General features: G+C 38.6%; 1 protein-coding gene across 1 annotated transcript in view; it reads right to left on the bottom strand.

The window, feature by feature from the left end:
- SLC13A1 (solute carrier family 13 member 1) overlaps window positions 1–26,670 on the bottom strand; it is an 88,608-nt gene that overhangs the window by 9,424 nt on the left and 52,514 nt on the right. The window contains exons 8-11 of the mRNA XM_057732968.1: window positions 10,025–10,144; window positions 5,383–5,481; window positions 4,874–4,975; window positions 1,286–1,392 (exon numbers count right to left, since the gene is read on the bottom strand). Coding sequence (XP_057588951.1) covers window positions 1,286–1,392; window positions 4,874–4,975; window positions 5,383–5,481; window positions 10,025–10,144 — 428 coding nt within the window. The remainder of the gene's footprint in view (window positions 1–1,285; window positions 1,393–4,873; window positions 4,976–5,382; window positions 5,482–10,024; window positions 10,145–26,670) is intronic.

Genomic DNA, 26,670 nt, shown 5'->3' with positions numbered 1-26,670 from the left:
ATCCTGTTAAAAAGCAAACATCTCTGAATGTACCTCTCATCTAAAACTGAATGTTTTATGTCTTACCTGGCATTTAAAAACCTAGTGTGAATGAGTTTGTCAGGGAGGAGCTGAAGAATGAGAACAGAGAGGGTGGTGGATAGGGCAAGGCTCTTTCTGAGAGGGGGACTCAGGTGTTGAAGCCAGAGAAGTTAAGCTCAGCATAACACTTGCCACTGCAAGGCCTTCGGGCTTTGATTGCAATGGTCAGAGTCTACAGGGTCTCATGGGAATCACTGCTCTATATTACAGCATCTCCTTATAACACATTTGAGATGTTCTAGTCTCAAGGGGAGAACAAAAGGCATGTGTTTCTATGCTATGCTGTTTACATATATCATGTCCTGGAACTCTGACTCGTTAGTCATTTATTTATTCTGACTCAAGGAATCAGATGGGCCAAGCCCACCATATGACTCCCAGTTCCATCCTAGCAGATAAATAAATAAATAAATACATAAAGAATGAATGAATGAAAAACCACCCCCATCAACACCACCAACAATAGAAACAAACTCCACAACTCTACTAGGCTATTTCCAAACACTTTTAAGCCATTTTCCCAAATTGACAACATAGGAATCTGACTACCCAAAATATCCTGTGCTAGTATAAAGCATAGGCAGAGAGGAATCCTATGTTTAAGAAGTGTGTGTGTGTTGGAGGGGAGGGGGTCATACTCACATAAACACACACACAGCCTTGTCCACGTGTTATAAAGACAGTGACTGCTTCCACTGAATATGGTTTCTTTCAACTGTGACACTAGATTATGGCTAAGCCTGAAGTTGATTTGCATTTTCTCCAAGGCTACTATGAGGCTGTAAATACTCTTTCCCTTGAAACTCCTCACCTTTTTAGATCCTCAGCATTTATTACCAAGGGCTCATCTTGAAGTATGACTTCCAAGTTCTTGTTCCTACATTTGCCAATAGTAAAATTAATTCTGATTATGACCAGGGAAATGGGCTTATGACAGAGCAAACAGTATCACCCGTAGCAGAATCCTAACTCACCAAGGTACATAAGGAAATCTACTTCTAGCTTCCGCAAAGTAAAATGATCCTTCATATCAGGGGAGGATGTGTGCTGTCTGAATAGGGGTTGTAGTGTGTAAACAGGAGGTGTAAGCCAAGGGGCTGTGTCTTTGTCCATTCCTTCTAGTCTACGTGCTCACTGAAACCAAGGGGATTTTGTATTTTTGCTCTTCTGTCAAATTCATTCAGAATCATAAATAATACTCAACCAGTTTCTCCTGTACGTGTAGTTTTGGTCAATCTCTTAGCTGGGATAAGAAAGAACAGGAGTCCTACAAGTAAGGCAACAGTTGAATCTGTAGCAAAACCAGGATACCTGAAAAAAGACAAGCATGTGCATTAAAAAACGCCATCAAGAATTTATATGGGGATTTCCCCGGTGGCACAGTGGTTAAGAATCCGCCTACCAATGCAGGGGGCACGGATTCGAGCCCTGGTCTGGGAGGATCTCACATGCCACAGAGCAACTAAGCACTTGTGCCACAACTACTGAGCCTGTGTGCCACAACTAATGAAGCCCACGTGCCTAGAAGCCTGTGCTCCACAACAAGTGAGGCCACCACAATGAGAAGCCCGTGCACCGCAATGAAGAGTAGCCTCCACTCGCCACAACTAGAGAAAGCTCATGTGCAGCCAATAAATAAATAAATAAATATATAAATAAATTGATGGGAAAAAAAAAGAATTTGCATGAACTAAGCACCAACTGATTACACTGATAGCATACAGGTAGGAGTGGTGGTATTGTTTATTTATTCTGGATAATCTGCTCTAAAATCTATGGATTCCCAACTAAATATGCAACTTAGTGGAACTGAAAATCTCAGACCACGTTCCCATTGTTTTCATATATGTCTCCTTATTTTCGAAACCATGTACACACATGTTGACATACTAGGCCAGATGTTCCCTTTTACGTAAAGCTGACAGATCTGGTAAATAAATTCTTTGAATTATTTCTTTTAATTACATTGGCACAACATTGAGCTTGAAACAATAGGCCAAATCCTGTATAACTGATTTATAAAAGGCTACTATTGAATTGTGGTTGGCAAGGCATGGATGTTTCGAGAGTCCTTGAAAACACTTCTATAAATTGTGAAAAGGAATTGATCTGTTTTTCTAAGATATAACACCTGCTTCTGTGTTTATTGGCCCTGGCCATATCGTACAAATGAAATCAACCCATTTAATGCTTTACACCCTGTGAAACTCAGTCAAGAATATTAATTATTAGAATGGCTTTGAGATGCTTATAAATGATCACTGTACAAATTAAGAGTTATTCAGGAACACATGGGGTCTTAGAATCACCAGGCCATTCCAGCAAGTAAGACAGGTTACCAGAAGCCCCAAAAGCTAAGAAGCACTGGGAGACCAGATACGAATGAAACAGGCATGAAAAATTAGTAATCAGTTTTAAAAGTAAGTATATCAACTAGTGAATCTTTGTAGTCTGAAAAGAAGTATGTACAGTGTAAAGATTATTTTGCTACCATGTAATTCAGCAATGCACACATAGTGTAGAGGCTCTTTATTCGTGTAATTTACTTGAACAATCTAGCTAATCAAGGAAATGCATTATTTTATTCAATCTGACAATTTTATAAAGCAGTCTGTTTTCCCTAAATATACATTTTTAAAATTTCATGGTGGAGTAAAGAGCTGCCTTTGTGTAATTTATTCAAAAGACAACCAAATTTATTATTTTATTGTTCCTTATTTCTTTTCAGTTATAATTTTGGTTGGATTTTTGCCAAATTAGGTCAGAAATCATGTAATCTGATTTTGTTTTATTTGAAAAGACATATTGAACTCCTTCCAGGTTCAAACAGATGGGATGAAAAAATGAGGCAGTAGCTATAAATCTTGATTTATCATTCTAGCTTTGGAAACTCTGAATGCCTAAAACCTCTACATTATAAATATATTTTACAGAATATATACTCTAAACAATTCAAGCCATAAATACAGAAAAAATTGCTTTTTAAAAGACTTTTAAAACTATTATCATTTTTATTATTAGTTGATTTTATTTTTGTTTTATTATGAACTAAGGTTGTCTCAGTATTACAAAATATTAAGCTTAACTTATGCAAATTTTATTTGCTTTGGCAATTTATAAATCTAATTGCCAATTAGATGTATATCTCCAAATCCCTTCCTCTTTCAAAGCTTTGTTTCTTTTCTTATTGTTTTCTCCCAGAATTCTGGATAACATGAGCACTTCCCCAAAGCAAATGCACTTTGTTTTCCTGCTACAAACAAAACATCTCCTGAATTACATTTTCCTCCCATAAGGAGTAGAAATTAGAAACTGATTATATTGAATTTCCTATTGGGATTTCTGCCTGGTTTTCATTAGCCATTGTCTGATTTCATCTGGTTTTTACACAGTGGTGTTTACAGAAGACTCTCCCTACCTAGAATGATTGGAGTGGGATTTTTAAAAGGAGGAAGAATTATTTTTTTGTTGTTCTAGGTCCTATCCCAGAACTATAAAGTTTGAATCAAACTATTAAACAACAATTTGCTTTGAATAGCTTGCTTTGAATGACTGGATACCGCCTTTTGTTTGGACTTCTTGAAATGAAAAGTTTTTGTCCTAATGGAAATAAAAAGTTTATAAAGCTGCAGCTGATCCTTTGAAACATGCACCACACTGCATTGTTGCACTTGCGTGCTCACTAGGAATTGGCACGCAGACTTGGCAGCTTTAAAAAAATTTTGGCAATGCCTATGTAACCAGAAGGCCCTGATGCAAGAATTTCTTCATTCCATGTGGGCAGAATGGATCTGACTCAAACGTTTTTGGTTTCTACCCCCACTACATGGATTTTTGCTGGGGGATGTGAGACAGGAAGTTCAAATCAGAGAGCTGCTGAATTTAGGATCCAAAGAACTTCAGTGAAAGACAGATTTGGGAACCAGAATCTCAAAGCCAACGTATTTATATTGACATGTAGGATGGTCCTTAATTTAGAAGATTATTCTACAATCTTCCCCCTCACTTCACATGACTCAGCAGGGTCTGCTGGGTATAAGACACTGAGAGATAAAATTAACTCTGACCCAGCTTCTAACATCAGTTTGTAAACTCAGTCTTATTGCTTATTCAGGAATTCCTTAATTATAAAATAGGGGCAGGGATGCATGTATAGTGAACTAATACAAACATGGACATCAACAGAGGAAAAGACAAAATATGAACCAAATAAATAACCCTCCACAGAAATAAAAAAATTAAGCTAGCAAAAATCACAGAATATGAATTCATATCAGGTTACAAAGAAGCATTGCGTGGCATTCAGTTCACGTAATAAACATTTATATGGTGCTTCCTGTGCGGAGAGGTGCAGCACTATTCTACGTGCTATTATTAGTGCCATTTTACAGATGGAGAAACTGAGAGGTAAATAACTTGCCCAAAGTAAGCAGAAGAGCCAGGAATGGGACCCAAGCAGTGTGGCTCCAAGGTCTATACTCCTGACCATCTTAAAACATGACTTTTCTACAAATCATATTTCTAATTTTGTAAGGATGAAAATAGCCTTATCTGAAGGAGCCTTCTCTTTAGTTACAGGGTAGTTTGGTTACTTTGATTGCTGCCTTATCCTGGACTTCATTCCTTATCTTTTTTTTTTTCCTGAAAAGATTAGAATTAAAAAAATCTTCTCAATGGAAAGGAAGAAGAAAAAAAAATATCTCATGTAGTCTTTCATAGTTATAAGAACCACTTAGGAGAAAAGCAGACTATAAAACAGGAAGGGTTGACAAACATAACATGTAATGCTTACTCTGAAAAAAGCTTGGACCAACCAGACACAAACCCAGGATCTCGGGTGAACCATAGCAGGGCCATTACAACGAAGAGGACTAAGGTCACGATTTCTTGATACCTGTGGGAAAATTCCAATCCTTCCATTTATTTTCTCAGTCAGCACATTTGTAGAAACTCCCTGAACTATTGTCAGGAGTAGTCTTAGCAGAACACTAAACACTCTGAAAACCCGATATATCAATTATTTAAGAGAATCCTCAGAGTTGGAAAGGGGCTTTACTTCTCTGTGGGCCTTTTGGCTTCTTGTCCTTCTACCTGGTGAGTTTTAGTTAGACAAGGTATGTATTTTACCATGCTGAGTTATATTCACAAAGGTTAGATCATTCATGGCCCTTATGTAGTGTAATAAGTACACCATAGACAATTATGTGCATATTTGCCTTTAAACAAATACTTGCAGTATAAGCAGCATTGCTGTGTGTGTGTGTGTGTGTGTGTGTGTGTGTGTGTGTGTGTGTATCTTACCCTATTGGTCCGAGTTTTCGATATTCTTGTTTAATAACCTCAGCACAAGCTTTCTGTTTGGGTGTTGCAGTTTTCCCACATTGGAACAGCTCCTTAAAGCTGAAAAGAATAATTAAGTCTGTTAAGTATAGAATTCTCCCTTTATAGAAGTTACTTGTGTGAAAGTGTCAGAACATACAAATCTCGCCGCTAATAACAAAAATCTGTGCTTTTTGCCTATACCCCATTTCCTTCTTTAAATTTCCTCTCTCCTCTTTTCAGTTTTTTCCTGGTTTGCTTAATTTTCAATGCTTAACTTTCATTCCATATCTTCCATGACATCATCCACTGATCTCATCCTTTTCCAAGTCCTTTTACACCACTGGAATTTTGCCATGTGCCACTTATCTCTAATTAATACGTTATTATATATCTGATTGCTATATATATTTCTTAAGTACCTTGATTGTTAATTGTTGTAGATGTGTAAGTTTTATCTAACTAGTGAGAAAACAGATTATTTGAGGGCAAGGGCGGCATTATGGATTTTTTTTTTTGGCCCAGTATCTCTGAACACTGGTATACACAGTAAATACTTGACTCATTAACTCAATAGTACTTTTGTCAAATTTATGAGATAGTTGGTTGTTAGATCTATCAATTTTCACAAAATATCCTAGACTCCAGGATACGCTAGGGCACAGAAGTCACATACACTGAGCATGAACAGTCCAAACTAGGTCTATTCTCAGAACTAAAACCAATTCTATTACATTTTTCTTTGAGTTTCTTTACTCCTTACGTCCTAATAGCATCCACCAGATAATTTTCCAATTTACTTCTAATAGCAACTGTCAGTCTCTATTTCTTTTAGCTGCTTATTTTAGTGGCCCCTTTCTCCTGTGCCTAATTTTTCTATCCTGAAGTCCAGGGTCTTCAAAACCTTGAACAGTTTTTGTGTGTGTGTGTGTGTGTGAAGTGTTGCTCTAAAACATGATTAAAAAAAAAATCCCTCCAGAGGAAGAAACAAAAGGGAAAATGGCCAGCTTCCTGTGGATTATCTCTTGAAATGTATATAAGCAGCTCAGTTAGATTGTTAGTTGTTATATGTTAGTATAGAAAGTATGTATCCAAAGGAATTGACATGTAGATTTGGAAGAGATGCCTTCATTCGAATGTTCACTGTAGCATTATTCACAACAGCCGAGATATGGAAACAACTCAAATGTCCATGGATGGACAAAGACAAAATGATATATACATACAATGGAATATTATTTAGTTATAAAAAGGAATAAAGCACCCATACATGATACAATATGGATGGACCTGGAGGACATTATGCTAAATAAGTCAGACAACAGAAAAACAAATACTGCATGATCTCACTTATATGTGGAATCTAAAATAGTCAAACACGTAGAAGTAGAGTGTAAAATGGTGATTGCCAGGGGCTGGGGTAGGGGGAAATGGGGAGGTGTCTGCCAAAGGGTACAAAGTTTCAATTATAAGTAAGTTCCGCATATCTCTGTACAAAGTAGAGCCTATGACGAACAATACTGTATTATATACTTAAAAATTTGCCAAGAGGGTCAATCTTTTTTTTTTTTTTTTGACTGTATTGGGTCTTAGTTGCTGTGTGGGCTTCTCTCTAGTTGTGGAGGGTGGGGCTACTCTGTTGGGGTGCACCGGCTTCTCCCTGTGGTGGCTTCTCTTGCGGTGGAGCACGGGCTCTAGGTGCATGGACTTCAGTAGTTGTGGCTCGCAGGCTCTAGAGCGCAGGCTCAGTAGCTGTGGCGCACGGGCTTAGTTGCTCCGCGGCATGTGGGATCTTCCCAGACCAAGGCTCGAACCCGTGTCTCCTGCATTGGCAGGAGGATTCTTAACCATTGCGCCACCAGGGACGTCCCAAGAGGGTCAATTTTACGTGAAGGCTTTTAACAAAAGGAAAAAGAAAGGAGGTGGGAGGAAACTTTTGGAAGTGGTGGATAAGTTTACAGCGTTGATATTGATGATGGTTCCATGGGTGTATGCTTATCTCCAAATACAGTGTTTTGTGTGCATTTAGTATCTACAGCTTTTTGTCTATCATACCTCAATAAAGCAGATTAAAAAAAAGAAGGAGAGCAGGGACATTTTATTCTGTAAAATTGCTGGGGTACACATGGATATTTATGAGGGAGTAAGTGGGAAGAGTGCTGTGGTTGGAGGGCAGCTATCACATGAAGACGTGCTATATTTACTTCTCTGCAGCTCTGCTCCTCAGATCTGTTTGGACTGTTATTACCTTCTGAAGGGGCAGAGATTCCTCACTTCTTAAGTCATCCATCCTACATATCATAATCCCCCTCATGTACACCCCCTCCTCCACTGCACATGACTACACGGTGGTTGTTGCATTTGAGATCAATAAGGTAATATTTAATCTTTATCAAATTATTGACTAGTGCCAGTCTTGAAATTTTTCTCCTTATCACAATACAAATTCTATTTTCTTAAAAAAGACACTAATCCATGGACTGCCTTGAGAACCATCTGTAGAATAAAAAATTAGAGTTAAAGAAAAAGATGAGCCTCCTTAGAAATTGTTTTCTACCCAGGAGACTGCATATGTATTTTGTCACTTTGCTTGGGGACAATCAATAGTTAAGGCAAAAGCCAAACTGGCTTTGCTACAAATGAAGGTTAATGCCTTCAGAGATGAAGCATATGACTACACATCCACCTCTCCACTGAAATAAGTTCCGAGGCCCTGATAGATGAGCTTCACTTCCCAAGTAGGCTGGGGTCGTTGATAATAGGTGAGTTAAGTGTGTAAACAGCCACCATGTTAATCAGAATGTATGGTGGCCCGCCAGGGGAGGGGCTGATCGTTTGTTTGTCGATCTAAAACCTCTGGAGGTGAACACCCTGGCAGACTGAGAGGACACTGAAAACTCAGCTGGGGCATGGAGCCGTGCCATGTCTAACCAGCAGTGGACAGCAAGGGCACTGTTTCCACAGGCCACTGATCGCGATGTTTGCATTTCACAGGATGTTTTTCCCCATAGAGAAATACACCTCAATGCATCTGCCCTTTATCTTCTTAATTTCTCTTTCTTAAGTGGTGGGCCACTTCAAAATAATGATACAGGTTGCACACATATTTTATAAAGTCATTATATGTAGCAAAAAAGACCTGAACAGCTGTGGGCCCGAGACCGGATGCTTTCTCTGTTGGTTTGGGATTCCTGTCCCCTGCATCCTGCATTGCTACCTGTACGACTGAATAGACCCTCTCCCCCCCCCAACAAAGGCCTGGACTTCCAGCAAAGGGCATTTAGTGTGCAGCTGGCCTCTCCCTACTAATGCCCACCTGCCGAAGGCAGTGACATTCCACACATTTGCTTCAGCAGGAGGACGGCCTCACACGGCTCCCACAATCTGGACAAATAGATTTTTCAAAAAATCATCAGTACCATCTCCCCACTGCTAACAAAACTGTGGCAGTTCTGGAGAAAAACCAGGAAAAGGAATGGAGAGGGAAGAATATCAGTCCTCATATGATGGAGCTTGGAAACTTTGGGCACGGGCATGGAACACCACCCGATCGCAGTGTTTTGCTGTTCAAATGAAGTACAAAAAGCTGACTTCAGTCTCCCCTGCTTGGTGGATAACACTTTCTTTCATTCATAGGTCCTTGAAATTATTTAAATAAAACCCTATAAAAATGAAGTTGAATTTTTGGGGGTTTTTTTTAGGGAAAAAAATCCTCAAGGTTTGACATACAGCCCTTTCCCCTTTCTTTTTGGAGTATTGTTATATGCATTGAATCTATAATGCAACATTTTAGACTTTACTGTGGAGCCCTGCACAATTTTAAATGCTGGTACTTAAGGACCACTAACTCCAGTCCCAGTCAAGACAACATTTGCAAATTCTCCTTGAATGCATACATTTGACATTTTCCCACTCTTGATTGATCAATGTTTCCTACCTTGACTTCTCTGTATTCAACCAGGGCCCATCTGTGTTAGAATTACAACATTGGAAGTGATCTTACCCATCTTCCAGTTAAAGTCTATTGTATTTAGTTGAAGATATTGAGACTGAGAATGGATCAGGACTTGCAAAGAGCACTCATCTGCTTGTGAGCAACCACAACTTTGTCCCTGGTCTCCTGATTCCCAATCCAATATCCTTTTCATGGAGCAAACTCTGAGATCTTTATTTTACTTTTTCAAGGGCATATCAATGTTGGTACTAGGATGAATCAGGAAGCCATTCATGTTGCAGTTTAAAGTAACCCGCTAACCTAAGGAAATCCCCACATTAAACCAAAAGGAGGGACAAAACTTCTTAAAATACTACTTTACCAGATTGGACTCGGTCCTCACCATAATGACCTTTGTATGACCTTCTGGTCTATTGATATCTTAATGGGTGAGGATGAAAGGAGACCAAGATGGATTCTCTGTCTACAAACTCTCTTTCACAGTCAACGTTGGTTAGGTGGCATTCTAGAGTATCCTTAATGTATGTGTTCATACATGTCAGTTTTGTGGGGAAGAAAAATGCAGAAATGCAGCACTCGTGAAATAGGTATAAAAGCCCTGGATGAGGGGCTGAGAACATGGAACCCAGACACCTTCATTTAGCTGATTAACATGGAATATGTACTCACTTGAATCCTAAGAAAAGCCAGTGAAGCCAGATCCATGACAAGAGGAGAATAATAATAGCAGCCGGGAACGACATCAGAAACCATGATCCAAAGTTGATGCAATTACAATCAGGGTAGCGCCTGTGTGAAAATAAGGAAAAGTGTTCACGGAAGGAGAACAAGTGGAGTCCTTTCTGATTGTCAGTGGGAAGCAGCACTTCCCCTCTTTCCTGTGCCACCAGCCAAGAAGGAAGATGTGTGTGTGTATGGGTGGGGGTGTCCACCATTAAGTACAGGAGTTAGTTTTACTCCTCATTTCTTGATTCTGCAACTGCAAACAAGAGTGGATATGTTATGACTTTTCCTCCCTCTATTCAATCTATAAGGCAGTGTTTGTGAAAGAACCCAGCACAGTACCTGATACTCACAGAAATGCACAAGAAATGGGTGTGCAGGGGTCTGTGGGTTTTGTTGTTCATACTCAAATCATCAGTATATAAGTGAGGAAAGACAAATAAGCAGACTTGGGAACAGATGAAAATTAACTTAACAGAGCTGAATGTGTCCATTACCACCTCGCCTTGGGAGCTGACATCCCAGACTCTGAAGGGACTCTGATCTGTCTCACCTTGTCTCTCAAAGCTGTTTCTCCCTCTGTTTCTTCTGCCCCAAAGCAACTGCAACCATCTTACCGGACATAGTTCTAGCCCTTTCTTCCTAGAATTAGTGCTTTGGGGCTCAAACTGAGTAAATCAGATAAAGATAACTAAAAGTCCTGTGGGAAACATTAACTTTTCCCTTTATCTCTCCCAGGTATTTTCAGCTTTTTAGCTCACCTAATAACAAGACAATAGCCACAAAAAAGGTCGGCACAGTTTCTTTGGTAACCTCACATTCATTGCTTCAAAATGTAGTCTAAATTGCATATAGTTATCTATTTTATGACTGTGGGGGAAAAAAAGAAAATTTGAGAAACAGTTGTCTTTAATTTTTCTTCTTGAAGCAGTAACACAGAGTCAGAAATTGGGAAAGTACAGAAAAAATACAGAAGTAATAAAAACACCATTAACATATTTTTTATTATTTTTGAAATCACAGAATATAGAGAACTTTATAGAAATGATAGATTTTCAGTATTTTTCCTATTTAAATCACACCTTGTATTTTGCTACTTAAAAAAGATCATATAAATAAACAAGAAGATTCATGCTACATGGATCAACAAAGGCCACATTTATTTATTTTCGAGCACTCCTATTTTAGAATGGTTCCTAAGAAATGCAAAGGCTGTTTTAAAAAAAAAACAAAATTAAGTTTTCAAAACTGCAGATTTCTAATGTTGTCTACAGTTTCTTTGAGCTGATCTCCCTGGGTCCTAGAGTTATCATGGCAACTTGAGGATGATTTTATCTACCTTGAAGAGATCCTAGGATTAACTTATATATTTATGCCATTAGGAAGTGGCAAATGATAAGTAAAAAATGCCACAGAATATAGAGAATTGATGAATGGAAAAAAATGCTTTACCATGTCCGTGAGATTGTATTGAGAATTGCCTGTTGTTTTCAGTTGGAAAGTAAAATAAGTGGGAAAAGGTTTTAGCTTATCACCCATCAATTTATTAGACCTGGATTACAGGTCAGTGGCCTATGTTATTTTGTTCAGTCTAAAAACATCGAGAAATGCTGCTTGGATTGGGTTCAAAACAGTGCCCCAAACCCAATTTCATTTTTCACCGTCTGTAGCTCATACCTTGAAATCAGGCTGCATTGTTCTCCCCACCCGCTGTAGAGAATCCTGTGAGATTTGACTGAAGAGGGGCTTTTCAGAATTTTTGGCTGGAGGGATGAAGAATGAGAAATGAAAGCTTAAAAAAGCTACACTCTGTTTTGTTTGTTGGTTTGTTTGTTTTGACCTTTTTAAACTCAGTAGTAAGAAAGTAAACACCACACAGGTGTAAATATTTTGAATAAAAATGGAATGAGTGGCACACTTGAAGGGATTAGTTTCACGGTGGTGGTTCCTATAAGTGAAGGGACAGCAAGTATCTGCCTAAAGCAAATATAGATTTCTTCTATCAGAAACTATGCTAAGCACATTTAATTCTGATAGAATCCTTTTCTTTCACCCAACACTGTATTTTGGGTGTCTACCATGTGCCAGGGACCCTCCTAGTTTTGGGGGGTGCAGTGGTGAATTAGATGGACATAGTCCAGGCTCTCACAGTTGACATTAAAAGAAGAACAGAGGCAATAAACAGGTAAGCATATAATGAATTGGAAAATAAAACAGAATAATGTGATAAAAAGTTACTAGGTGGAGGGAGAAATCTTACATAGTGTGACCAGAGAAAGTGATATTTGATATGAGATCTCAATGGCAAGAAGGAGTCCGTTATGTAAACAACTGGGAAGTAGAAAGTACAAAGGCCCTGGGGTAGGAATGAGTTTGGAATGTTTGAGGATCAGACAGAAGACCAGCGTGGTTGTGGGTAGGAGCTAAGTCTAAAGTCCCATGAAATAAAGTCTAAGAAGTAGCCAACAGGGGTCAGATCATACGTAACCTCGTAGGCCACCAGAAGGAATTTGGATTTTAGTACTAACGCACTTAGGATTAAGTGGTTAGTGACATGATCTAATTTAAAATCTATGTAAATTTATGAATTTCATAAAACATGTTAGCTAGGTGGATTGTCAAGATTGAAGGTAACAAGAGCGGAAGCCAAGTGTAGTAGGCAGACTTCCAAGGTGACCCCCAAGAATCCTGACCCTGGTAAATATGCTTAGTGTATTCCTTTCCCCTTCTGTGTGGACAGAACTTGTAAATATGATGAGATTTTATTCCTGGGATTAGGTTCTTTTATGGCTAAAATGAAGGGATTTTGCAGAGGTTCCCATCAGTGGACTCTGAGTTAATCAAAAGGGAGAGTATCTTGGGCGGACTTACTCAAGGGAGCTCTTAAAAGAGAGATTTTTCTGCTGGCCTCAAGAAGCAAGCATCTATGTTGCCAAAGGAAGGGGCCACCTGGCAAGGATCTAGGGGTAGCCTCTAGTACTGAGGGTGACCTTACGCCAATAGTCAGCAAGCAAATGGGCACCTCAGCAATTCAAACACAACGAATTGAATTCTGTCAACAGTGTGAATGAGCTTGGACTAGACCCTGAGCTTCCGTGGAGATTGCAGGCCCAGCTGACACCTTGATTTCAGCTGAGCAAAGGACCCAGCTAACCTGTGCCTAGATTCCTGACCCACGGAAATTATGAGGTAATAAATTCATGCTGTTTTAAGCCACTAAGTTGATGGCAATTTGTAATACAGCAAAAGAAGACCCACACAGGGAAATCTGTTAGAAGACAAAGGCAGGTTTGCAGAGGAGTAGGCTAGAGTAGGGACCTGAGTAGCTTTTAGCTTAATTTACATGAGTAGCAGCAAAGATGAAGAGAAGGCAATAGATTTTACAAATGTTTGGCATTAAATGTAGGAAATTAGGAAAAGGTGCTATTCATTGAAATGAAGTCTGAGGGAAAAACATGTTGGCAGAAGGAGGGGTGGATCAAGAAGGTGCTATGGATGTGTTAATGTGAGATGTCCTTTAGTTTCCCAAGTGGCCACGGTGGATAGGCAGTTAGACAAATTAGTCTGGAACTGAGAGGGTGGGTTAGAGACATAAAATTGGTGGTTACCCACATACAGGTGGATTTATAAGCCACAGAAATGGGTGTGATAATTTCGGGAGTAAAAGGAGATGAGAGGAAAAGGAAATGTACCAGGGACACCCTAAGTCTTAGAGGTCAGGCAGAGGTGTAGGAATAAGCTAAGCTCATTTAATTCTAACAAAAATCCTGTGGGCAAAGCATTATAATTTCATTTTCCACCGAAAACACTGAGACTCAGAAGGTTAAGTGGATGGCTCAAGGTCACAGAATGTGCAGTCAAGCTGGTTATTTAAACCCAGGAGGAGTGCTGAAAACACAACCTTTCTTCATTAAACTTTAATGTCCTCAACACCAGCTCCCAGGTGAAAAGAGAAAATTAAGCTAGAGTACAAACTTGATGTTTTAAGGACATTTTAGAACACTGTAGAAGTGGTGGCACCACAGGGAGACATGCTTTGACCTAAAGCATATATGGGCGTCAATGTTGAAATTTAGGAAGACACTGTTGTTGATGAAGTTCTTATGCCTACGTACAAAATCACAAAATAATACTAAGGAAATACACAGCACTTGACTCAAAAGAATGGGTGCAGTTGTGGACGGTTATAGCCTTGAAACAGATTTTGGCCATTAAGAGTGCAATTAGCTGGTATCCATGCTTATTATGGTTCTTCTGATTAATGACTATTTTGATGATTTCTGAGCCAAAGCCACTTTTCAGTTTTGTATTTGTGTACTTCCAGAGGTTTCTTTTCAAATATTAATTACTTGTTCTCATGAGCCAGGCTTAGATTTCTAACAGCAATAGCAAAACTAGACGTGGCAGCGACAACAGTGGCTAGGGTTATTGACAATTTCCTACCTGCCAGGCCCTCTGCTAAGCGCCACGGATGCACTATACCCCTTAATTCTCATAACAATGTTATAAGTTCTAGTTTTGCCTCCGTTTTACAGACGAAGAGACTGTTGTTCGTAGAAGTTAAGCTAATACTGTATATGGCAAGACTGAAATCTCAATCAACATCTAAGTCCAAACTCTGCACTATCCAAATTTCTTCTCTAGTATTTGCCAGAGAAATTCTTTCTTAGAAACATATTGCTTTTTTCTGCAGGGGAAAATCATGGTTAGTTTTGAAAGTGGCTATTGCTAAGTAACTGGTTTATCTTCTTCCTCTGTAATTACCCAAGAAGAGAAGTTAGGGAGGTGGGCTTTGAATTTAGAGCACCTATAAACACATTTCTTTTACCATTTCTTGGTTTGTGAAGCTATAATAGTTATTATTTAACATATAATTAGTAACAGTGACTGTGCTGATCAGTGATAATTCAACTTCCTTCCAAGCTGCTTTGTATACCCACATATTTCACAGCTGACACCCACAAGCTGAATAATATACTTTGATAATCAGCAGGCTATGAAATTTTACTTGTGATAATCTTCCATCCTTAATCTGATAGATTTGCCTTTTGTGTTTAACTAACTGTTGCATTTGTTAAGTGATATTGAAGCATTGAAACTCCTCTGTTATGAAAGCAGTAATTGTCCCTAATAACATTTCCCTTAATAACTTTATTTTAATATCAAAAGATTATTCAGTTACTTAGATGATTCCCAGGAACAGTCAGCACTTCATTCATGTCTTGGTACAGTTCACCTCAACCAATGTTTACTGATCACCTACCTGTGCCCCTCACGGGGAAGGAGAAGGAAAAGGAGTAGGAGAAGGAGGAGGAGGGGGAGGGCGAGGAGGAGAAGGAGAAGAAGAGGAAGAAGAAGAAGAAGAAGGAAATAATTCATGAAGACTTTTACAAGCTTGCAGTCAGGGGTGGTGGTTGTACACATGGGTGGATAAGACAAATTTATAGAAATGTGAATATAGTTTGTGATAAGAGGAGATGGAAATGGAAGTTTTGGAGTAACCAAACAGAGTTTCAAATGATACAGCATCCACACAAGGAGAGAAAGAAGATGGCAGAATCTGGTGGGTCTTTCAAAAATCAGAAAAGAAAGAAATGAGTTAATTACACAGTGGTATTACACATTGTTAGGAAAGGAGAAGATTGGGTGATGACTGAAAGTCTCTTAGTGGAGCAGAGGGGTCAGTTAGAGAGCATTGAGCAAGCAGGATTTTCCTAATGAGGAGCCAATAAAAATCCAAAGAACCTGTAAGATTATAACAAGAGGTAGAGGAAACAAAGAATATTTCCAGAATGCCCTATTCCAAGGATTAATCAAAACTAATGATGAATTAATCACAAGGGAGTCAGAATTCAGGTGCCACAGGTACTAGATTTAAAGATTAAGAACACAAGAAATTTCATACCTTATGGCTGAGTTAGCGAATTGGCTCAATCTTGTTAGTATTGTTCTGAAAATCACCTTCTGAGCTATACATCAGCTTATGACAACAAGGAAATGGTTCAAACTAGCTACATTCTCAGCTTTGCAGCTATTTCAAATAATACTTATGTGTGCATGTTTATGTTTTATAAAAAGAAAATGCAACGCATGAATGCAAATACCTATACAGTCTTTACTTGTCACTGGCAGCAAACTTGCTTTTTTGAGAGTTTTGCCAACATGGCCCCCTCACAGATGGTCAGGGAGGCAATGAGGCTGCTGAGTGGTGAGGGCACTGGGAATCAGGCTGTCTGCCTTCACCTTCCAGTGCCTCCACCGACTAGTGACCATCACTTAAACTCTCGCAGCCTCGGTTTCCTCACCTATGAAATGAGGGCATGTATACGCGTGATTTGAGAGATCTCTGTCTTCACTTGTCCCTTCTCATTATCACTCAGGAGGACACGTCCTTCTTTCCCAGGACTGACATTTTTACTCTAGTTTCTATCCCATTCCAACTTCCACCTGACTCTTAGTCAATCAATATTCTCTCTCTCTCACTCGCTCTTTTTTCCCCCAAACTTCACATAGCTGTTTTTACTGTCTCCTCCCCCTGAGTGTAAAACCAGACTGACACTTCCCTCATTCTAAAGGAACGCTCTGCCTCTGGTAATACTATGCTTGTTCTTTTTTCCTTCTCCTTATCAAACTTGAAAGAATCATTTAAACTAGCTGCCTTGCCCTTCCACTATGTCCTCACTCCTTAACTCTCCAGTCCGAGTTCTGCCCCAACTCCCACTGTCCCACTGCACCTGCCCTCTTGGAGGACACTGATGAGAACCAAAATCCTCTTCTCAGCCATCATCCTACTTGACCCTCACACCACACTGCAAGCTCCTGACTCATCCTCCTTTTGGAAAATAGTCTTCTCTGTCTTTCAAAATCCCACGTGCTCCTGGTTCTCCACCAACCTTGATTGACTTTTCTCATCTTCTTTCCATTAATATTTCCTACGAATCTATCCAGGTCTCAATTCTTTTAACATTTTTTCTCCTTACATGACCATTTCTATACTCAAGATTTTAATTTCTGTGTGTATGTATACACACACACACACGCACACACACACACGGTCCCAAATTTGTAACTAATTTGAACAACGAGTTTGCAAATGCCTGCTGAAAATCTCCTTGTGGATAGATTCTGAGCAGGCCACTTCAATATATTCAAAATAAAATTTATTTATTTCTTGCATCCCAGGGATAAACCCCACTTGATCATAGTGTATGATTTTGTTAATGTGCTGCTGGATTCTGTTAGCTAGTATTTTGTTGAGGATTTTTGCATCTATATTCATCAGCGATACTAGCCTGTAATTTTCTTTTTTGGTGACATCTTTGCCTGGTTATGGTATCAGGATGATGGTGGCCTTGTAGAATGAGTTTGGGAGTGTTCCTCCTTCTGCTATATTTTGGAAGAGTTTGAGAAGGATAGGTGTTAGCTCTTCTCAAAATGTTTGATAGAATTCGCCTGTGAATCCATCTGGCCCTGGGCTTTTGTTTGTTGGGAGATTTTTTGTTTGTTTGTTTGTTTGTTTTTATTTATTTATTTATTTATTTTACAATAAACTGCATATATTTAGAGTGTACAATTTGGTATCCCAGTCTCCCAATTCATTCCCCCACAACCCTCCCCGCTTTCCCCACTTGGTGTCCATATGTTTGTTCCCTACATCTGTGTCTCTATTTCTGCCTTGCAAACCAGTTGATTTGTACCATTTTTCTATAGTCCACATATATGTGTTGATATACAATATTTGTTTTTCTCTTTCTGATGCACTTCACTCGTATGACAGTCTCTAGGTCCATCCATGTCTCTAAAAATGTCCCAGTTTTGTTGCTTTTTACAGCTGAGTAATATTCCATTGTATGTATGTACCACATCTTCTTTATCCATTCACCTGTTGATGGACATTTAGGTTGCTTCCATGTCCTGGCTATTGTAAATAGTGCTGCAATGAACATTGGAGTGCATGTGTCTTTTTGAATGATGGTGTTCTCTGGGTATATGCCCAGTAGTGGGATTACTGGGTCATATGGTAACTCTATTTTTAGTTTTGCAAGGAATCTCTATACTGCTTTCCATAGTGGCTGTATTCCCACCAGCAATACAAGAGTGTTCCTTTTCTCCACACCCTCTCCAGCACTTACTGTTTGTAGATTTTCTGATGATGCCCATTCTAACCGGTGTGAGGTGATCCCTCAATGTAGTTTTGATTTGCATTTCTCTAATAATTAGTGATGTTGAGCAGCTTTTCATGTGCCTCTTGGCTATCCATATGTCTTCTTTGGAGAAATGCCTATTTAGGTCTTCTGCCCATTTTTTGATTGGGTTGCTTATTGTTTTGATATTGAGTTGGATGAACTGTTTATATATTTTGGAGATGAATCCTTTGTCTGTTGATTTGTTTGCAAATATTTTTTCCCATTTTGAGGGTTGTCTTTTCATCTTGCTTATAGTTTCCTTTGCTGTGCAGAAGCTTTGAAGTTTCATTAGGTCCCACTTATTTATTTTTGTTTTTATTTCCATTATTCTAGGGGGTGGATCAAAAAAGATCTTGCTGTTATTTACATCGAAGTGTGTTCTTCCTATGTTTTCCTCTAGGAGTTTTATAGTGTCTGGCCTTACATTTAGGTCTTTAATCCATTTGGAGTTTATTTTTGTGTATGGTGTTAGGAAGTGTTCTAATTTCATTCTTTTACATGTAGCTAGCTGTCCAGTGTTCCCAGCACCACTTATTGAAGAGGCTGCCTTTTCTCCATTGTATATCCTTGCCTCCTTTGTCATACATTAGTTGACCGTAGTTTAACTCTGGGCTTTCTATCCTGTTCCACTAATCTTTATTTCTGTTTTTGTGCCAGTACCATACTGTCTTGATCACTGTAGCCTTGTAGTATAGCCTGAAGTCAGGAAACCTGATTCCACCAACTCCATCTTTCCTTCTCAAGATTGCTTTGGCTATTCGGGGTCTTTTGCGTTTCCATACAAATCATAAAATTTCTTGTTCTAGTTCTGTGAAAAATGCCATTGGTAATTTGATGGGGATTGCATTGAATCTGTAAACTGCTTTGGGTAGTATAGTCATGTTCACAATGTTGATTCTTCCAATCCAAGAACATGGTATGTCCCTCCATCTGTTTGTGTCGTCTTTGATTTCTTTCATTAGTGTCTTATAGTTTTCTGAGTACAGGTCTTTTACCTCCTTGGTTAGGTTTATTCCTAGGTATTTTATTGTTTTTGTTGCAATGGTGAATGGGATTGTTTCCTTAATTTCTGTTTCTGATCTTTCATTGTTGGTGTATAGAAATGCAAGAGATTTCTGTGTGTTAATTTTGTATCCTGCAACTTTACTAAATTCATTGATTCGCTCGAGTAGTTTTCTGGTGGCATCTTTAGGATTTTCTATGTATAGTATCATGTCATCTGCAAACAGTGACAGTTTTACTTCTTTTCCAATTTGGATTCATTTTATTTCTTTTTCATCTCTGATTACAGTGGCAAGGACTTCCAAAACTATGTTGAATAGTAGTGGCAAGAGTAGACATCCTTGTCTTGTTCCTGATCTTAGAGGGAATGCTTGCAGTTTTTCACCATTGAGAATGATGTTTGCTGTGGGTTTGTCGTATATGGCCTTTATTATGTTGAGGTAGGTTCCCTCTTTGCCCACCTTCTGGAGAGTTTTTATCATAAATGGGGTGTTGAATTTTGTCAAAAGCTTTTTCTGCATCTATGAGATGATTATGTGGTTTTTATCCTTCAGTTTGTTAATATGGTGTATCACATTGATTGATTTGCATATACTGAGGAATCCTTGCATTCCAGGGATAAACCCCACTTGATCATGGTGTATGATCCTTTGAATGTGTTGCTGGATTCTGTTGGCTAGTATTTTGTTGAGGATTTTTGCATCTAAATTCATCAATGATATTGATCTGTAATTTTCTTTTTTTGTAGTATCTTTGTCTGGTTTTGGTATCAGGGTGATGGTGGCCTCATAAAATGAGTTTGGGAGTGTTCCTTCCTCTGCAATGTTTTGGAAGAGTTTGAGAAGGATGGGTGTTAGCTCTTCTCTAAATGTTTGATAAAATTCACCTGTGAATCCATCTGGTCCTGGACGTTTGTTTGTTGGGAGATTTTTAGTCACATTTTCAATGTCATTACTTGTGATTGGTCTGTTCATATTTTCTATGTCTTCCTGATTCAGTCTTGGAAGGTTATACTTTTCTAAGAATCTGTCCATTTCATCCAGGTTGTCCATTTTATTGGCATATAGTTGCTTGTAGTAGTCTCTTATGGTGCTTTTTATTTCTGCAGTGTCTGTTGTCACTTCTCCTGTTTCCTTTCTAATTTTATTGATTTGAATCCTCTCCCTCTTTTTCTTGATGAGTCTTGCTAGAGGTTTATCAATGTTATCTATCTTCTCAAAGAACCAGCTTTTAGTTTTATTGATTTTCGCTATTGTTTTCTTTGTCTCTATTTCATTTTTTTTTGCTCTGATCATTATGATTTCTCTCCATCTGCTCACTTTGGGTTTTGTGTGCTCTTCTTTCTCTAGTTTATTTAGGTGTAAGGTTATTGTTTATTTGGGATTTTTCTTGTTTCTTGAGGTAGGATTGTATTGCTAGAAACTTCCCTCTTAGAACTGCCTTTGCTGCATCCCATAGGTTTTGGATCGTTGTGTTTTCATTGTCATTTGTCTCTAGGTATTTTTTGATTTCCTCTTTGATTTCTTCAGTGATCTCTTGGTTATTTAGTAGCATATTGTTTAGCCTCCATGTGTTTGTGATTTTTACAGTTTTTTTCCCTGTAATTGATTTTTAATCTCGTAGCGTTGTGGTCAGAAAAGATGCTTGATACAATTTCAATTTTCTTGAATTTACCAAGGTTTGATTTATGACCAAAAATGTGATCTATCCTGGAGAATGTTCCATGTGCACTTGAGAAGAATGTGTAATCTGCTGTTTTTGGATGTAATGTCCTATAGATATCTATTAACTCAAGCTGATTTATTGTCATTTAAAGTTTGTGTTTCCTTATTAATTTTCTGTGTGGATGATCTGTCCATTGGTGTAAGTGGGGTGTTAATGTCCCCCACTATGATTGTGTTACTGTCGATTTCTGCTTTCACAGTTGTTAGCATTTGCCTTATGTATTGAGGTGCTCCTATATTGGGTGCATATATATATTTATAATTGTTATCTCTTCCTCTTGGATTGATCCCTCGATCTTTATGTAGTGTCCTTTCTTGTCTCTTGTAACATTTTTTATTTTAAAGTCTATTTTATCTGATATGAGTATTGCTACTCCAGCTTTCTTTTGATTTCCATTTGCATGGAATATCTTTTTCCATCCCCTCACTTGCAGTCTGTATGTGTCCCTAGGTCTGAAGTGGGTCTCTTGTAGACAGCATATACATGGGTCTTGTTTTTATATCCATTCAGCCAATCTGTGTCTTTTGGTTGGTGCATTTAGTCCATTTACATTCAAGGTGATTATCGATATGTATGTTCCTATTACCATTTTCTTAATTGTTTTGTTTTTGTTTCTGTAGGTCTTTTTCTTCTCTTCTGTTTCCCGCTTAGAGAAGTTCCTTTAACATTTGTTGTAAGGTGGTTTGGTGGTGCTGAATTCTGTTAGCTGTTGCTTGTCTGTAAAGCTTTTGATTTCTCCCTCGAATCAGAATGAGATCCTTGCTGGGTAGAGTATTCTTGGTTGTAGGTTCTTCCCTGTCATCACTTTAAATATATCGTGCCACTCCCTTCTGGCTTGTAGAGTTTCTGCTGAGAAATCAGCTGTTAACCTTATGGAAGTTCCCTTGTATGTTATTTGTTTTTTTTCCCTTGTTACTTTTAATAACTTTTCCCTGTCTTTAATTTTTGTCAATTTGACTACTATATATCTTGGTGTGTTTCTCCTTGGGTTTATCCTGCCTGAGACTCTGAGCTTCCTGGACTTGGGTAGCTATTTCCTTTCCCATGTTAGGGAAGTTTTCAACTATAATCTCTTCCAGTGTTTTCTCAGGTCCTTTCTCTCTCTCTTCTCCTTCCGGGACCCCTATAACGCAAATGTTGGTGCATTTAACATTTCCCAGGGGTCTCTTATGCTGTCCTCAGTTCTTTTCATTCTTTTTTCTTTATTCTTTTCTGCATCAGTGATTATCACCATTCTGTCTTCCAGGTTACTTATTCATCCTTCTGCCTCAGTTAACCTCCTATTGGTTCCTTCTAGTGTATTTTTCATTTCACTTATTGTGTTCCATATCTCTGTTTGTTCTTTAATTCTTCTAGGTCTTTGGTAAACTTTTCTTGCAACTTTTCGATCTTTGCATCCAATCTTTTTTCAAAGTCCTGGATCATCTTCACCATCATTATTCTGAATTCTTTTTCTGGAAGAGTGCCTATCTCCTCTTCATTAAATTGTTTTTCTGGTGTTTTATCTTGTCCCTTCATCTGGTACAAAGCCTTTGCCTTTTCATTTTCTCTGTCTTTCTGTGGCTGTGATTTTCAGTTCCACAAGATGAAATACTGCTGATACTGATTGATTCTGCTGTCTGCCCTCTTGTGGAGGAAGCTGTCTAGGAGGCTTGTGGGTGCTTCCTGATGGGAGGGACTGATGGTGGGTTGGGCTGGGTGGGTAGCGCTCAGTAAAATTTTAATCCAATTTGGTGGGTGGAGCTCAGTGACACTTTAATCTGTTTGTCTGCCAATGGGTGGGACTATGTTCCCACCCTGGTGGTAGTTTGGCCTGAGGTGACCCAGCACTGGAGCTTACAGGCTCTTTGGTGGAGCTAATGGTGGACTCTGGAAGGGCTCATGCCAATGAGCACTTCTCAGAACCCCTGCTGCCAGCGCCCCTGTCTCCTTGGTGAGCCACAGCTGCCCCCCACCTCTGTAGGTAACCCTCCAACACCAGCAGGTAGGTCTGGTTCAGTCTCCTATGGGGTCACTGCTCCTTCCCCCTGGGTCTTGATGAGCACACTTTTTTCTGTGCCCTCCAAGAGTGGAGTCTCCATTTCCCCCAGTCCTGTGGAGGTCCTGCAATCAAATCCCGCTGGCTTTCAAAGTCTAATTCTCTGGGGATTCCTCCTCCTGTTGCTGGACCGCCAGGTTAGGAAGCCTGACGTGGGGCTCAGAACCCTCAGGACTTCTGTGGAATAACTGTTCCCCAGCTTGTGTGTCACCCACCCAGCATTTATGGGATTTGATTTTAACGCTATTGCACCCCTCCTATCATCTCATTGTGGCTTCTCTGTCTCTGGATGTGGGGTGGTTTTTTTTGGTGAGTTCCAGTGTCTTTCTGTTGATGGTTGTTCAGCAGTTAGTTGTAATTCCGGTGCTCTTGCAAGAGGGAGTGAGCGCACGTCCTCCTACTCCGCCATCTTGATTCTTCTCTCTGTTTGTTGGGAGATTTTTAATCACAGTTTCAATTTCCATACTTGTGATTGGTCTGTTCATATTTCCTTTTCTTCCTGGTTCAGTCTTGGAATATTATATTTTTCTAAGAATTTATCCATTTCTTCCAGGTTATCCACTTTATTGGCATATAGTTGCTTGTAGTAGTCTCTCATGATCTTTTGTATTTCTGTGCTGTCAGTTGTTACTTCTCCTTTTTCATTTCTAATTCTGTTGATTTGTGTCTTCTCCCTTTTTTTCCTGATGAGTAATGGTTTATCAATTTTGTTAATCTTCTCAAAGAACCAGTTTTTAGTTTCATTGATCTTTGTTATTGTTTCCTTCATTTCTTTTTCATTTATTTCTGATCTGATCTTTATTATTTCTTTCCTTCTGCTTACTTTGGGGTTTCTTTGTTCTTCTTTCTCTAATTGTTTTAGGTGTAAGGTTTGGTTGTTTATTTGATATTTTTCTTATTTCATAAGGTAGGACTGTATTGGAGAGGGTGTGGAGAAAAGGGAACTCTCCTGCACTGTTGGTGGGAATGTAAGTTGATACAGCTACTATGGAAAACAGTTTGGAGATTCCTTAAAAAACTAAAAATAGAATTACCATATGATCCAGTAATCCCACTACTGGGCATATATCCAGAGAAAACCATTAATCCAGAAAGAAACATGTAATGTAATGTTCATTGCAGCACTATTTACAGTAGCCAGGACATGGAAGCAACCTAAATGCCCATCAACAAATGAATGGATAAAGAAGATGTGGCATATATATACAATGGAATATTACTTAGCTATAAAAAGGAATGAAATGGAGCTATATGTGATGAGGTGGATAGACCTAGAGTCTGTCATACAGAGTGAAGTAAGCCAGAAACAGAAAAACAAATATTGTATGCTAACTCATATATACAGAATCTAAAAAAAAAAAAAAGTTGGTACTGATGAACCCAGTGATAGGACAAGAATAAGGATGCAGATGCAGAGAATGTACTGGAGGACATGGGGTTGGGGGGGCAGGGGGGCAAAGGGGAAGCTGGGATGAAGTGAGAGAGTAGCATAGACATATATATACTACTAACTGTAAAATAGATAGCTAGTGGGAAGTTGCTGTATAACAAAGAGAGATCAACTAGATGATGGGTGATGCCTTGGAGGGCCAGGACGGGGAGAGTGGGGGGGAGTCACAGGAGGGAGAGGATATGGGGATATGTGTATAAATAGAGCTGATTCACTTTGGTGTACCTCATAAGCTGGTACAAGTGTATAAAGCAATTATATTCCAATAAAGAGCTTAAAAAAATAGTAAAATAAAAATTATTTATTTCTCTACTGAACCTGCCACGTCTTCCCTAGAAATTCATGGTATCGCTACCTACATAGCCATATTGTCAAAATTTCCCAGAGTTGCCTTAACCCCTCCTTACCCTTAACTCCTCACACCTAGTTACTCACTACCTTCTGACTATACAGTGCCCTGAGTCTAAATCCTCCCATCACTTCACAACGAACCTAGTTCTGCCTCTCATCATTTGTCAACATGTCGGTAATAGACTCCTAATTGGTCTCCCGTCCCCAGACTCCTGGAATGCCAATCAATCTGTACACTGCTCTTCTCAACTGTGCAAAGACAGGCACAGGCTTTTCCACTGCCTCTGGGAAAATCTGATTACAGAATTTTTGTGCTTTGATTTTATGGATTATTTGCATTCATTTTCTCCATAAACATGGCATTTACTTCTTTTAAGACTGGACCAGGTCACACGTACAAATGTTCTCTAGTGATCAAGGGATGCTGCACACAACTAGACTCCTCTTTAAGGACCCATGTTCCACTGTTTCTAGGGAGGTAATATTTTAGGGAGACAGACTTTGGTGTCTGACTGATCTTGGTTTGGTCTTCAAACTGCTAAGCTGAATGTCAACTTCCTCAACTCTAGTAATAATAGCCAACATTAATGGAGCACATACTTTGTCCTAGGTGCTGTTCTAAGTGCTATTTATTTTATGAAAAACTCAAAACAACTCTCTGAGAGAGAGAGAGAGAGATCTTATTATTATCTTAATTTTTTTTTCTTGCAAAATAACAGGCTTAAAGACATTAAATAATTTGTCCAAGAGCTGGTATTTGAACACAGATATTTTAATCTCAGAGTCTATACCTTTAATCACCACTGTATACCACTTCCACAGCCAGGATATATAGGATTCGTGTGCACTATAATATGTGTAATTCACCTGGCAAGGGCTCAATACATGTCACTTTATCTTCTTCCCTATATGTCAGAAAACCAATGTTACTATGTTTTTAAATTTGTAATGATTTCCATATCTGTATGTTTTGTCTAGACAATGAGATAGAATCTTCTTTCTGGTAAGTTTCATTTTTTTGCATTTTCCAAAAGAATTGAAAACCATTCCTTGCACATTGTCAGTCCTCAACAAACGTTTGTTGATTGAGTGAATAAATGAAGATTTGTTTTCATTTGCACAGAATAAAATTTAGCTTTCTCAGAATTCATTGTTCTTATTTTCTTTGTGTAAAAAAGAGAATGAAAGACATTACATGTATAATTAGATTTTATATATAAGTAAATAGATAGATAGATAGATAGACAGACAGATAGATAGATAAGTCCTTGAAATGTGTTATCCAATCTCTTCCTCCCATAATTTATTTGTAAGATAGCACCTTTTTTAAGTGTCAAAGGCAGGAAATCATTGACTCTCACGCTTACATACCCTTTGGAGCTTGGCGAGACCCGAAATGAATTTGTACAAAATGATCGTTGGTATTTCTCAAAAAGAAGGCAAGCAGTGTCAAGAGAAAAGGTGAGATTTTTGTAGTGGATTTGGAAATAAAGAGTGATTTCTCTCTGGCTCCAAACATCTGAACATAGATTATAAATCTTTTTTATTTTACGCAGTTTTAAGTTTCAGAAACTTTTTCCAGTGAAATCGAATGCATTTCATTCCATTGTTGCTTTGGGTTGCTGTTGTATTTTTTAGGGACGATATTTAAGAAAACATTTATTAAATATCTAGTTTGTTTAACAGTATCAATTACACTTTGTCACATAAGGCTGTTTCCCCCTTCTATTTTAATATTTTCTATCAAGAAATGATACTTTGAGTTTTTTCCAGTTTTCATATAACTCTTAATGTTAAAGAAAACTTGTTAAAAAGTTACTAAATTTCAAAGTACATTTTA

Source organism: Hippopotamus amphibius, chromosome 4 (assembly GCF_030028045.1).
Source record: "Hippopotamus amphibius kiboko isolate mHipAmp2 chromosome 4, mHipAmp2.hap2, whole genome shotgun sequence".
In the NCBI taxonomy this organism is placed as follows: Eukaryota; Metazoa; Chordata; class Mammalia; order Artiodactyla; family Hippopotamidae; genus Hippopotamus; species Hippopotamus amphibius.
Note: the sequence above shows the minus strand (reverse complement) of the source record. Positions and strands in the feature narration are given on the sequence as shown.